The sequence below is a fragment of the Amia ocellicauda genome, chromosome 22 (assembly GCF_036373705.1).
Source record: "Amia ocellicauda isolate fAmiCal2 chromosome 22, fAmiCal2.hap1, whole genome shotgun sequence".
Lineage (NCBI taxonomy): Eukaryota > Metazoa > Chordata > Actinopteri > Amiiformes > Amiidae > Amia > Amia ocellicauda.
The window spans coordinates 22300462-22316343 of NC_089871.1; the positions used below are offsets into that span (position 1 = coordinate 22300462).

Below are 15882 nucleotides of genomic sequence, written 5' to 3' on the forward strand. Positions count from 1 at the left end.
CTGGTCAAACGAATGCATGAATGCAAAAAAAAAAAAAAAAAATGTTCTTAAAACACAAGTGCCCTTGCTCTTGTTCTGCCCCCCCCCTCCCCCCCGCTCCTGTTCGCTTCGGCGACAGTGATGACACTTTAATTCCCATTAAAATGAATCAATGTCCGCTATTAGTAAGTCAGGATTTTCCTCAATAATATATTATTCGCAAGAAGGCAGGAAATTAGCAGGAATGCATTTAATGTAGCCTACAGTGGGAAATGTTCTGATTTTATTCCACATTTTCCCTAAAACAATCTGTTATCTTTAGCCTTGCTCTCTTTCTAACTTTGTCTTAGAAAGACATATTACATAATGAAACATTAACCTACAGCAAATTAAATGACTGAAAGCAGTTAACTGTATTATTAGTATGGCTGGTGATGAGGAGTTAATACTGTCCAATACATAAGTGCATCACCAGTGGATTCTAGAGAGATGCGTTTATTCTCCCTTCACCATCACCCTGACTGTTTTCTTCTCACTGGAGTGTCTTCATTTTTTTTTTTTTCCTATGTGGAAGCAATATGCTTCTGTACACCATCTGGAGGCATCACTTTATTGTTAAGAGTACTGAAATGTTAACTGAATTAAAAAGATTAATAATAAACAAAATGGCAGATGAGCACAAATATCCAAACAAGTTCACAATAAAATCCAAAAAAGGTAAATGAGTGTAAAATGAAAGATCTATTAAGGACAAATGGTGTGTGTGCATGTGATTTCCCAAAGTTAGTTTCACAATTGTTCCTCATAGTGAAAAACATCATACTCTGATTAATCCAAGACTCATTAATAGGAAACAAAAAAATAAATTAAAAACTCAGCTGAATAATGAATTAAAGTAACAAGTATTTTGTAATGGAATAACTTTTCAAAGTAAGCTACTCCAAAAACTGTACTGTGACGCAGTGCCGTGTGCAGTGAGAGACGCGCTAGGCTCTGACACTACCGGACCCAGGCGGGGTGATTCACTGAGGCAAGGACGAGCTCCCCTCCTTGTAAAACAGGCAAGCGATCCACTTCCTGTCGTGGAGAGTGAATGAAAAACGGTGAGAAGAATGATTGCTTTTGGATTAATGAGACAATTACGGATCAGGGACTAATTCAAGACCTCTCAGATGCCAGCAAGAAAACAGAACTTAACATTAACTTAAAGTCATGTTTAATTGCTTTGTTAAATCTAAGAGATCATAAGTAGATCAGTTGATACTTTAAGAAATCAAAAGTCTACCTTGGACAACAAATCGGCACAGACAGAAATACACCAATCAGCCATAACATTATGACCACTAACAGGTGAAGTGAATAACACTGATTATGTCAGTGGGTGGGATATATTAGGCTGCAAGTGAACATTTTGTCCTCAGAGTTGATGTATTAGAAGCAGGAAAAATGGGCAAGCGTAAGGATCTGAGCGACCCTGACAAGGGCCAAATTGTGATGGTTAGACGACTGGGTCAGAGCATCTCCAAAACTGCAGCTCTTGTGGGGTGTTCCCGGTCTGCAGTGGTCAGTACCTATCAAAGGTCCAAGGAAGGAAAAGCGGTGAACCGGCGACAGGGTCATGGGCGGCCAAGGCTCATTGATGCACGTGGGAAGCGAAGGCTGTCCCGTGTGGTCCGATCCAACAGACGAGCTACTGTAGCTCCAATTGCTGAAAAAGTTAATACTGGTTCTGATAGAAAGGTGTCAGAACACACAGTGCATCACAGTTTGTTTGCGTATGGGGCTGCGTAGCCGCAGACCAGTCAGGGTGCCCATGCTGACCCCTGTGCACTGCCAAAAGCGCGTGAGCATCAGAACTGGACCACAGAGCTATGGAAGAAGGTGGCCTGGTCTGATGATCACGAGTTCAAGGTGTTGACTTCCAAATTCCCCAGATCTTAATCCAATCGAGCATCTGTGGGATGTGCTGGACAAACAAGTCCAATCCATGCTGCTAATGTCTTGGTGCCAGATACCACAGCACACCTTCAGAGGTTTAGTGGAGTCCATGCCTCGACGGGTCAGGGCTGTTTTGGCATCAAAAGGTGGACCTACACAATATTAGGCAGGTGGTCATAATGTAATGGCTGATCGGTGTATTAAGGAACAAATCAAAAGAAGAGTGAAAATGGGATGGAGTGCATTCGGAAGAAACAGCACACGGTTGAAGGAAATCTACCCATTTGCCTTAAGAATAACAAGAAGAAACAGTAAACAAAATTAATCCATCCAGGAACAAACAAAAACATTACATTGAGAATTAGTGAAATTATGAAAGGGCCGGACACACTGCAAGAAGGACCAATCAAAGATGAACAAAGGAAGCTATCAAATGTATCCCACGAGATGAAAAAAGATCTAGAAGACGACCAAACGATGGGAAGATGAAATAATAAATAATACATTTGCAGGCGTGACATGGAAAAGGGCAGTGGAAACATGCTGGGGAGGCCTGCATCCAGCAGTGGATCGATATGGCCTGATGGTATTTATATAATACGCACTCCTACTAGCACTACTGCAGAGGACTTTAACTGGATGCCCCACAAAATCAGCCAAATTTAACACTAATTATACCCCATAAACAGTTCCAGAAGAAGTATAGTTAGGTGTAGTGAATATCTTAAGTCAGTCTACACTGTACCAAGGTAAATAAGGGTTAAGGTATCCATGGTGACAATATGCATGGTAGCAGAGGAATCGGAGAGCATGTCTGCTTTCTAACGACTTCTATTGCCAGAGAAACCCAAAGGGGGGAAATACCACTTCACAGTATTTAAACTGAAAAATAGTGTACAAGTAATTCAATTTTCTGTTGTAGCCTTATTATTGTATTGTATTGTATTATTAGGCCAAAATGTCTAATAAGCAGTATACAAATACAATAAAGTAAGTTGCTTCATTAGTATCAATGCTGTGTGCAGTTTAGTTTATCGCATTCAAAAGCAAGAATTTGAACAGTAAATATAATGATGTGCACGGACACGGATTTAAAGCTGAACATCTAAGCACAAGAAGTCCGAGCATGTTAGCAGGAGAGCAGCTAGACACAAACAATTCTCTCTTTCAAAAGGTCCAAGTGATATTTTCTTAGTCAGACAAACAGAGACAGACTGACACAGACAGATGGCAGAGGATGTGAAGGTTAAACAGTGCCGCTGATGATCTTAGTGCTCTCGGTCCCATTGTTCAGGAGCTCTCACAGGCAAGGGTCTGCTGTGAGAACAGGCGCTGAGAGAGAGAGAGAGGACGCCAGCTCCAGTGTCTGCTGGAGAAAGCCGTTCCAAGAGAAGGAATTCGAAGCACACTGTTGGGGAGGACTGACATTTATTTTACTCAAAATATACTCCTCCTACAAAGGTTAGGTTTTGAAGATATCCCTTTTTGAGCTTCATCCATGCTGCCTATAACAGACTGTAAATCAACCCCTGACAAACATTGTTGTTTGCCATTTCCTTTCTTTGATGAAACGCATAGTCATATTATAAAAGGTGCCTTAGCTACGTATGGATGTAAAATCCCATTTAGATGGAGTTCATGTCGACTAACGCTTAAAATTCAGAAGTGGGGGTTACTGCCAAGTGACATGCTGTCATTGGAGCTAAAACCAGAAACTAGTGCACGGTCTGCGTTTGGAAAGACTTAATACATATAAGAAGGAATACATTAGATATTAGGCTGTGTTTAAAGGTGTAAGTGCACCTGCAGAACCCATCCATCACGCACACTGGCTTTTCCACACATTTTGCCTGAATCCGCCTGCTACACTAAAGTGGAAGAAGTTGTTAAGAGGCAGGCCCCTCGGATTGCGAAATTGATTTCTATTTACAATTTGTTTTGGAAAGGGACAATGTCTGTTAATTTGTAGTCATTTATCCTCCCCCCCACACCTCTTTTTTTTTCTGCGAGTGCTTTGTGATTTTCGCAGTGATTTATGGATTAGTTCCGGTTTGCCTAATGAAACAGCCAAAATGATAAAATGAGGGACACCAACTGTGCTGTTCCTTCTAATGAGTTCTGAATCACAACATATTGAGTGATGAAGCGCCGCTCTGCTGGGAGATCAAGGCGCTGAGGAGACTGCGCTGAGACGGCAAGGAAGAGGAGTGCAGGGAAGAGTAAAAATGGAGATGAAAGGAAAGGAGAAGAAAATGGGAGGCAGTGCGTACGTACAAGTAGTGAGAGAAAAACAAAACAGATCAAGAGAGGAAGGAAAAAAGAGCAGTAAAACAAGGGAAGAGGGCAGAACAAAATGTAGAAAGAAAGGCAAAAAGAAACAACATAAAAGGGCAGAGAGAGAGATACTAATCTGCAGATATAGAAGAGTTAGTATTTTGTACCCACAGATCGCTGTAAATGACCTGTGACTTGTGACCTGGCCAAAAGGACACATAATTCTCGGGCGCTGAACAGGATATCTTTTGGGTTCCTTTCCAGTTCTGCAGACTATAAGGGTCTGGAGCTCGTGTGTGAAGACTATGCATGAATTGGCTGAAAATCTTTACCTTGGGAACACATGTAATACAAACATGACAAGGGAACAGACAGACACTAGTGTTAAAGGAGTTTGTGGATACACTCTGTCATACTAAAGTGTATAAACAAAGGCTTCTTATCCAACACCATTCAGATTGTATTTTGAATATGTTAAAGTGTTTTTGTTTTTAAACAAGAAAATGGATAAGACCAAACAGAAATAATTCTTTAGAAATCTTTAGTAACAAAAACACAGATCAACTCAATAGATAAAAAATAACCTCAGTCATAATCCTATATAATAAAAACAATAATCTTTTGATTCTACAGCTGACAGTACACACAGAACTAATCATGATAATCCCCAAGTGAGTTTCTAAAAACATGTCTTTCAGAACATCGTAGAGATTAAAGAACACCTCTCTCAAAAAGACACTGCAATTCTTTCCTGCCAGATCACAGATATTTTTGATAAAAATGCTAAGGTTAAAAACAAAATCAGTTGTGCTTCCAAGGGCTTCAGCTGGTAAAAGCTCAGGCTGTCCAGTCAGGGCCGAGTCGTACCCTGTGGCCCGCACTCCCCACGGGGGCGACCGCAGCAGGCTGACAGCCACTAGGATCAGGTGCGTTTGAGTTGGCCAGGGCTTCCTCGGTGTGTCGCACAACAGCAGCTCCTGTGGCTCACTGGGCACCTGTGACCTCGGTGTTGTCGGTGAGAGCTGCTTTTGTCCGTGTTTTTGGTGTGTTTGTTTGTTGTCTTAATAAAACCTCAAATGTAGAAGTCAAGTGTCTCACAAGGCCTAATCCACTACTTATTCAGTGTGGAAGACAATGGTCTGACCTGATCTAGGTTAATTCGGGACTGGAATGCAGGAGCAAAAATAAACTGAGTATAGGGTCCAAGCTCAGATTCAAACTAGTGTGAAAGCCTAAGGAAATAAATCAAAATGTAACCAAATATGCCTGAATATCGGTTCACAATGCAAGGGATGTGTGCTCTCTTGTAAGTCTAGGAGAGTGATGTCACCATAACTGCTCAAGAACACAATGAGCCTTGATACAGCAAATACTCCATATATATAAGTTATGAAAAAATATAAGTGGGACCCTTTCTTAAAAAATGAAATAGGGAAAATGTAAATACATCATAAAAACTACAAAATCTATGTAACATGCTTATAAATATCTCCAGTTGTCCACCATTTGCATTTAGTGATTACTGTTCAATGTAGATAGACTGGCTGGTTGTGGGCACAAGGAAGATGATTAAAGTGACGCGTGTGCAGGTACACTGCAGAACATTTATAATAATAAACGACGAGCCTGCAATGCTGTTTCCGCTGTGGAGGGAATGTGGAAACATGCAGGGCTGGTGTGTGATACATGTAATTATCTGCGGTTAGCTGTCCAAACAGACAGTCAGTAATTTAAAGCCTTCATTCAACTGCAGTCCAGCTGTGGCAATTTGTGCAATGTCAAAGATGTGTTTTTTGTGTTTATTATTTTGTTGTTTTTTCCTGCTATATTTAATGTGGTTCTGAATGTGCTGAGTAAATACTGCCATCTACTGGTCAGCAAGATAACCGTCTCTCAGGAAGCGCTTGGACTGGTGGGACTGGGGATGAGGGAATGTGTTCATTTAACACGGTCAATGAAATTAACTGGGATAAAAAATAAAACATTTAGATCCTTATGTAGTTACATTTTTACACTAACACTAACCCTGAAGTAATTTAAACAAGAACTGTGAAAAAGTAGTTTTGACAAGCCAAGACTCCCCCGTGCCCAAGAGCTGATCATGAGACCCATTCCTCACAGAGCACAGAGGTGCTTCTGGGCCAGATAGTATGTAGTATGTATCCTTCTTACCTCTCCCTCAAATTGTAGAAGAAACTAGTGCTCTCCTATAGGCCACTTCACACAAACCGAGGCCCCTTGATGTCTGAGGAACCTGGAGACCGCATGACACATGGGCTCTCTCTATGGTACACACAGATAACAAGTGCAGACAGAAGCATTGTTCAGATCAATACTAACTAGAAATGAATCCCAATGTTTTACAACCTACCTGATACAGAAATAAGCATGTTAGTATGTAATACACACTTGCACATTTTCATGCAGTTTACCGTTTTTGCCATATTAAGATGTCACTGGGGCCTGCAATTGAAATAAATGTTTTTGAATTACTGTTAAAATACCAGGATGTGGTGTTGACATCATATACAGTGCAGTGCAGTATTTGGACAGTCACACAATGCGTGATGTTTTGGCCCTGTGCTCCAGCACATTGGATGTGCAATGAAACCATGACTATGAGGTTAAAGTGCAGACTGTCAGGTTTAATTTGAGGGTATATACATCCATAAACCATGAACCGTGTAGGAATTACTTTTTGTAAGATGGGGCACAATGTATAAAAAGGACTGTAATTCCAGTACTTATGGATGGCACTGTAGATACTGGGTCTCGATGACTTCACAATGAGTTCTACGCAAATCTTTGCCCATCGGTTTAAAACAAAAGATGGCCATCCGTACTGTAAACTACGTGCTTTGTGAATGTGAATTAATATTTCAATCTGCAACTTCCATTAAAAATGTAGAGGCCTATAGTACATAATTAATAAGTCTACTTGTCCTTTCAGAAGACTTTGATCTTTTCCTTTAAAACAAATCACAGGATTGAAATGGAAAGGATTGCGAATACACTCTGTAGGAATATATTCAAGTGCACTAGGGCCAGATATTGCTATACTGGTAGCACTTTGACATTTTATAGATGTCTTATGCACAACCTTAAAGTAGTCAGCAATGTGTTATGTTATGCGTTTGAAGTCCTTCTGTTGGAATCAACTTAAATTTGGTTACATTGAAAACGAATACACATTCTTGCCTTAAACCTGAATATCTCAGAAAGCAGGCTTCCTAACCGCACTGTTTTACTGGGGCAGTTCAGTTGAAATCAGAAAGGGAGTTCACATCTTAAAACTAATATTTTCTTTTAGTTCTTTCCTTTGATGGCTTAGAGGCATCTATGCAATAGTTAATTAATTTTACCACTGGAATAAAGTTAAAACAAACCTGGAGATTCAAGTATCAAACAAAGAATAATACAAAAAAATTCAAACTTCTCAATTTCACAAGCAAGGCAACAGGCACAGTCGAATTATTAAGAGTGCGGTTCAGTGACTGTCTATTTCCAGTGCTCTCTTTCTGACTGAATTATATACACTTGTCATCTGTGCAAATGATTTTGTTGTACATGTGTGTTTAAATTCTAGTTTCAATAGTAAAATATGAAATACATCTATATATGTGTTCCTTTTCTCCAATTAGACTACCAAGCAGCTTTTGTAATACCATATCTCCCTCTGCTGGTATTAAAGGTCATGATCATTTATTAATTCCTGTTTTTAGAACTTAGAGGGATCAAGCACCCTGGATATAAATACATATGAAGACAAACAGAAATTCCTTATGTAGCGTATATAAAAAAAAATGTTTAGGCCTTTCAACTAGGGTTACCAGTTTCCATAGAGACCAGGCACAGGCCGATGGAGAATAACTGCATTATTATCAGAATGAACAGAAGCTCGTCATGCATTCAATACAAAATCAAATGCGCCTTTTACACACATATCGGTAACATCTTCTTGCCATTTTCCAAAGGTGGTAGTTTGAATTCACATGCAGCTTCATTTGAATGAGACATTGCCCCAACAAAAAGCTAAATAATCTGAATTAATTATAAAGGCATTATGTAATTATTCATGGAGATCATCCAAATGATTTTAAACTACTTGGGCTGCCTCTAAACTAGTTTAATATACACTCACCTAAAGGATTATTAGGAATGCCTGTTCAATTTCTCATTAATGCAATTATCTAACCAACCAATCACAATAACTGCCAAGTTGCTTCAATGCATTTAGGGGTGTGGTCCTGGTCAAGACAATCTCCTGAACTCCAAACTGAATGTCTGAATGGGAAAGAAAGGTGATTTAAGCAATTTTGAGCATGGCATGGTTGTTGGTGCCAGACGGGCCGGTCTGAGTATTTCACAATCTGCTCAGTTACTGGGATTTTCACGCACAACCATTTCTAGGGTTTACAAAGAATGGTGTGAAAAGGGAAAAACATCCAGTATGCGGCAGTCCTGTGGGCGAAAATGCCTTGTTGATGCTAGAGGTCAGAGGAGAATGGGCCGACTGATTCAAGCTGATAGAAGAGCAACTTTGACTGAAATAACCACTCGTTACAACCGAGGTATGCAGCAAAGCATTTGTGAAGCCACAACATGTACAACCTTGAGGCGGATGGGCTACAACAGCAGAAGACCCCACCGGGTACCACTCATCTCCACTACAAATAGGAAAAAGAGGCTACAATTTGCACAAGCTCACCAAAATTGGACAGTTGAAGACTGGAAAAATGTTGCCTGGTCTGATGAGTCTCGATTTCTGTTGAGACATTCAGATGGTAGAGTCAGAATTTGGCGTAAACAGAATGAGAACATGGATCCATCATGCCTTGTTACCACTGTGCAGGCTGGTGGTGGTGGTGTAATGGTGTGGGGGATGTTTTCTTGGCACACTTTAGGCCCCTTAGTGCCAATTGGGCATCGTTTAAATGCCTACCTGAGCATTGTTTCTGACCATGTCCATCCCTTTATGACCACCATGTACCCATCCTCTGAAGGCTACTTCCAGCAGGATAATGCACCATGTCACAAAGGTCGAATCATTTCAAATTGGTTTCTTGAACATGACAATGAGTTCACTGTACTAAACTGGCCCCCACAGTCACCAGATCTCAACCCAATAGAGCATCTTTGGGATGTGGTGGAACGGGAGCTTCGTGCCCTGGATGTGCATCCCACAAATCTCCATCAACTGCAAGATGCTATCCTATCAATATGGGCCAACATTTTTCAGCACCTTGTTGAATCAATGCCACGTAGAATTAAGGCAGTTCTGAAGGCGAAAGGGGGTCAAACACAGTATTAGTATGGTGTTCCTAATAATCCTTTAGGTGAGTGTATATATGATTCACACTTGAGAACTTGTACTGTAAACAAATCCTGTTTCATGCTTGGATGTAAATAAGATGAATGAACCAATAAATAACTAAATGTATTACCTGTATGATATTGTATAAAATAATTGTCCAAAATGGCTGATGTTTTTGCGTTTGTTCAGACAAGGAGACTCAAATTAAAGCATTTCAGCTACACGATTCCTTGAGCAAAGGGCATTCTTCCGCCAACACTACAGGGGATTATACAGTTCAATTGTGTGATATATTGTGACGTGTACATTCCCAAATATGAATTTAGAGGCTCTAGGACCCTGGGGACTGAGGAAGGTACACTCCATCTCGGCTTAGTCAAGACAGCCATGTTGGTAGAGGCTCTTATCAATTGTTATGGGCTGGGCTTCATGGGACGATTGGAGACACTTGGTCAGACTCACTTAAAAGCACATGGGGAACAAAGGGAAAGTGGAGAAGGGAGACCAAAGAAAAAGGAAAGAATTGGGGAGGCTGTGGGAAGAAAGAGTTTACAGAGTATCTTAGTATAGGTGAGGACCTGAAGGACCCGAAGACGTGTTACGCTTTGTTTGTTTTGTTAAGGAACTGTATAATACATATACACTATGGCATTTCTCCCTATGCCTGTGTGCCTCTCTGTGGTTAGAAGACACAAGTGAGAGGCTGGAAAAGCAAGCAGTACATGGAAGCAGAAGATTAAGACTTGAGAATGTGTAGTGTAAACTGAAATAATGTCATGCTTGGATATAAATAAGATGAATGAACTATTAAATAACTTATTCTAAAAAGTAATGTGTAGTTCAATGTAGTTCAAGTATAAGGAGACCTAAACGAATGCAAAGCATTTCAGCTACACAATGCCTTGGCCAAACTGTTCCACCAATGACTATTCCAACTAAAAGAATTAAAAAAAAAAAAAAAAACTATAAAACAGTTTATAATACATTATGTGGAGGGCATAACGGGTGTCCCTTACATTGTTGTGTTTTTGAGTTCAATGCAAATGAACAGAGTGCATCTAGAACATAAAGTAGGGGAAATGCTTCTGAATAATATCCCAGCTATGTAGATGGGGTCAAATTTCCAAAAGAAACTCCTGGATGAAATTGGCCTGTTTCAGGTAGGTAACCATACATGAACATTACATAAGGTCTATATGTCTATAAGGTTTGCTACATGCAATGAACATTCTTTCCTTCTCAGTTTTTTTGGGATTGTACAAAATACACTTTTATCTGAAGGGAGAAGGAATGCACAAAATAAATAGCGTATCAGTATGAATTACTTTTTCACTAACTACAAGAGCTACAGTCCAAGCATTTTAAAAACAGAAACCAAAACAAGTATAAAGGTAACAATTCTCAAGATCATTATGCAAACCAAGTCCAATGAAAATGTCAGATATGACCCTTAAAAATGGTTTAAAAATATATTCTCTACTAATGAGGACTGTTGAGAAGGACTTTTGTTTTCTTTTGTTTACCCACTGAAAAGAGTTTTCTACGGAGTTACAGTGATCCACTTTTCCCCAAGATGTGCGTCACAGATTCAGCTTAATCAATGTCCTGCTATTCCTTGTCTAGGGAAAGGAGAGCAATCTGAAAAAGTGATATATAAATATAGTGCATAGGTCTGTTCAAAATTACAATCAGATCATTGAAGTGTTTACATTATCTGAAAAACATACACTTGAGCTACGTTTAATCACAAGGACAGCACCAATGATCAGTGGGAGTATAGAGGGAGGGCTTTGGGGCTAACGATAAGACAACCTTCAATTTCGGCAAGGAGTGCCAATGTCTGATCCTTGACTTTATATTGGAACTGGAAAGATCAATGACCTTGAACTATACTGCAAAATTGTTCAGAAACTAGAATTACAAAAAAAACATTTTGGAAACTACAGTATAATGAGTCGAAGTCATGGGCAGTCATTTAAACTTAATTTTTAAATTATTTCAAAACACATTTGTTCAATTTCACTAACAAAACCTAAAGGAAATTCTGCAGGAGAAACTGACTTATTTTAATGCATCTGTGAATCAAGAATTCTCTGATAAGCAATACAAGGAAAAGAGAACAGAGATGGAGGAACCATTGGGGATTAGTGATCACATAATTTCATCTCGATTTTAAGGTAGCCTAATATTTCGTTTATTTCAGGTCAGCACAATATTAAGGTATGGGACAGTTATAGACAAGTTGCTGAGAATGCATGGTTACTTGTCAAGAATAACATAAGATCTTTTTAGAGCAGGTTTATGGTTTCAAAGAGCAATCTACCAATGCTTATATGTCCCAATCCTGATGGAAACAGGTTGCTTATGATCGTTCAAAAACAGGACCTTAGACCATTAAGCTGCTATTCAACCTGAAAACCAAAGTAGGTTTTTCTTTAAAGCACTCTCAAAGCTGAAAGGGAAAAAGGTTCTGCGTTGGTGTCTCAAAAAATACTGCGAGTATATAGCACTGTGCGACAGTATCTCTCTGCCCCCCGTACAGACCACTGACAGAAAACATACAATGAAACTCAGAACACACAATACTCTACATGTGCACAAGTAGATTTCAGCATTTATTTCTCACTCACCCGTTAGCTGCACTGTTAGTCTGGCCAGGGGATAATTTACACTGGTTCTAATATCTCCATGTTTAATCAGAAAGATACTATGAAAGTCTAAATGCCATGAACTTTACTATTATTTAGATTTAGTTTTGTGGTAATCCATTTAAATGTAGATGATTAAATGTTGTAATGGAATGTGTGTGTGTGTGTGTGTGTGTGTGTGTGTGTGTGTAGAATTAATACCCAAAACACCAAAATGTTGATGTGACATTTGCACTGTACTCAGAAGGTGGATTCAGCATTTCATTTACCGTAGAAAAATTACGTTTTGTTTGTACGCCGGTAGAAAACGCTATAAATGTCTAAATACAGCATTTCAAATTATGTATTATTCAAGTGTGTCTAGATTTGATTACTTTTTATCTGTTCAGGATATCTAAAAGAACGTCTAAATAACAGAAGCATGCATTTCGTGTTAGAGCTTCTATCAAGAACAGATTTATTTTACATTGACTTAAATGCCCATCATAAATATATTAAAAAGGCGTGTATGTTTGCTCTATTGAAATGAAGATGTGGGGAATATTAATATAAACTGTCAAAACAAATTATCTTGTAATGTACTGGGTAATTTAAACAAGGATGAGTGAATGTCTAAACCATGAGCTCCCAGTATTATTCAGCAAACACTCACTTACCAATATGCTCTTCCTACAACCAATTGCACAGGTTTTACAATTCATTCATAGTGAGTTTACATTTTCACAAAAACAAAGTTCCCAGCACTATTCAATACTATGAAGGTCATAATATATTGCAGACACACCACTGGCTGTAGTGTCCAGACCTGTCTGACACCGGCAACTAGGAACTGCTAATCTAAACGGTCATATTTATTTATTTTTCATTTGCCCTCCAGTATGTATCCAGTGTACTACCACTTCTGCAGTATATTGTCCCTGTTAAGACCTCACAGGCTAGTGCTCTATGTCTGCTTAATTCGGCACAATGACTTGATCAATAACAATGTGTTTCCCACACTTCAGTAAATGCTGATGTGAGGTCGGCTGTAAAACTGACCGGACTGTACCGGAGCAGGGCTGAACACAGGACTGTTCCTCTAAAGCCACTAGGGACAGGGAAATAAATGTGGTCAGGCAACTCAAACTCACCAGGACTTGGGCTCCCCGAAGTGCAGGTAGTTGATGCTGTACAGGTCCATGTCCTCCGTGTGCCAGGCGAACGTGGTCTTCCACATGCCGAAGTACAGGTAAGGGGTGTTGACGCCCTCGATCACGATGCCACATTCCTGCTCCACCATGTCCAGCAGTGTGTCCAGATGCCCAATGTTCCACTCCCCGATGCCCTTCACAAACACATGACAGGAATCAGGGACTCTCGCCATTTCACCTTCATGTACACTCAAATGTTTTGCAGATTTAGTTTCAATTCAGTTCACAAGTCTAATAAAGCATGTCTGTTAATTTTAACCATTAAGGCAGCAGTAACTCTAACTAATCCAAGTGTGCTATAAAAAGTATGGGGCCACATTCTTGCACTATTGTTCAGGGACGCGTCTTGTCAAAATAGTCCGCTATGACACCTTCTGTCAAGATCAATTCAAGACCAACTGCGCACCCTTCTCACAGACTCATTTCTGCAACAGCTAAAGATGACAGCTGGTTAACTGCAGCTGAGGTTCACATAATTAATTAAACACAGTGACGCAAGGCTGCTCTCTAATCTAAAGATATAATGCTGTAATACAGAAGAAAGGGAATAATGTCTTTATCCAGGGTCACATATTCACTCTTAAAGGCATTATAGTCAAAGAACAGTTCTCTCTTTTGGCACCTGTTTTCTAAAGACAAAAGCACGACCTGAGACAATAATAAAGAAAGAAGTTGTATTATTGAGTGGGTCCCCTTCCTTCTAAACAATATATGCTTATTGGGACTAGGCATCATATTGCTTTCTTATTGAAGTTGTTTGTGAGATTTTTGCAGCATGTTATTCTCTCTGTAAGTTGCACTGCTTAGGGCCCTATGACATAATTTATATTTATTTATTTATTTATATATATATATATATATATATATATTTTTTTTTTTTTTTTTTTTTTAATTATTTTATTAATCTTTTCCTTATTTCCATTAAAACAAAAACGGGAAAGTGTGTCTGAAACATTGACAGTAACAATGAAGCTAGTAATGTACAAAAACATGACTAAACAAGTTAATAGATATAAACAGAACATTGTAAATAAAAGTTATGGGGATAATAGGGATAATAATAATAATTCATGACAGTATAAATAAAGTCACTTTTTGTTATTTTGGAATGTTATTTTGGCGATCTCTGGCAGAAATGCCTATTATGATACATAAGAGTGAACCATATTCTGTCTGCCAGCGATTCCCTCTCCCTCTCAAAAATAATCGCATTTTATGACTAGACAGTCGCAGTCAGAAGTGAAGCGTGGGAGCACTAGTTTAGTTTAAAACATTATTGTATGGTGGCCGAGAGGTACATAAATCACTTTTCCATGCATTCCCATGACGTGCGTTTCTTAAAGCCCCATGTCATACAAACACTACTATTTCAATGTCATTTTAAAAATACATACATATAGATTGTGCTTGTTTGAACTGATTTTGTGGTAATGACCGGAGGTGCCTTTTCCAGTTTTTCTTCATTGAATTTAGCGATTGTGTCCGTATTCTCCGCAACACGGATTTCATAGGGCCCTAACTACTACTAATGTCCATACTTCATTCATGGAGTCGAGTTTTCACAAAGCAGTGTGAAGTATCAACATGACAATTCGTTTCACACTCATTTACAGAAATGTTTCCAAACAGTTTAATTACAGGCTTAATTAATTAGCCTAGACCTTATTTTGCTCTTAATTCAACTGCTCTTCTAATTAGCTTTATTTTAATAATTTTTTAAGGTTTTTGTCCTCCCTCAGTCTTTGGTTTGAGAAATACCTTTCCTTAGGTATGTTACTGCCAAAAGACACAACTTATTGAACAGTTTCTCTTAAACCAGTCAAAATAACCTTTACTAGACTATACATTAATGACACAAAGACACATGCCAACTATAAAGTTACCAAATACAATTAAAACAACATTAATTCTAGGCTCTGGCCAAGTCCAGCTGTTCCAAATCATTTTCTCAGAAATTAAACGTGGTTAAGCTCATACAGTCAGGTGCTGTTGTAGAGAGTCTCCAGAGCACTAAACAGAATGCTTGGCTTGAATGCTTGTATTTTTTACTAGCCAATTATTGCCCTTATCACCACATACACATGTGTTTTGTTTAGGTGCTTTGCACCAGGATATCTCAAACACATGCTTCTCACCACAGCCGTGCCTCACCCTCTTTAACCTCCGTGACCTTTCTTTCAGGGAGATCGCCAGATCACCCAAGCACGTGCAAAGCCTCGGAGTGCTGCAGAATCCTTCCTGTCCCCGTTGGTTTTGGTTGCCTTTCCTTTAGTGAGTTTTTGTCAGTTCAGAGTTGGAAGGCTGCTCCGTGAGCAGGAGATTGTTCTTTATAGAACCTAACTTTGCTACTAAAGAAGTGTTCCGTGTTGAAATGAAATGTCGTGTCTGACTCAGCACACCCCTCATTCTGTTTGGGCAAAACTGGTTGAATTCCAGATGCCTGGTCATTGAAACGGCTCTTTAAACTCAGATATTCAGCACTGTTACTTGGTTAATGTTATTTAGTGACAGATTATCATATAAAAAACTGAATTTCTTT

General features: G+C 39.2%; 1 protein-coding gene across 1 annotated transcript in view; it reads right to left on the reverse strand.

The window, feature by feature from the left end:
• Positions 1-15882, reverse strand: part of kdm4b (lysine (K)-specific demethylase 4B) — a 235670-nt gene that overhangs the window by 177714 nt on the left and 42074 nt on the right. Inside the window, exon 5 of the mRNA XM_066695200.1 lies at positions 13284-13477. Coding sequence (XP_066551297.1) covers positions 13284-13477 — 194 coding nt within the window. The remainder of the gene's footprint in view (positions 1-13283; positions 13478-15882) is intronic.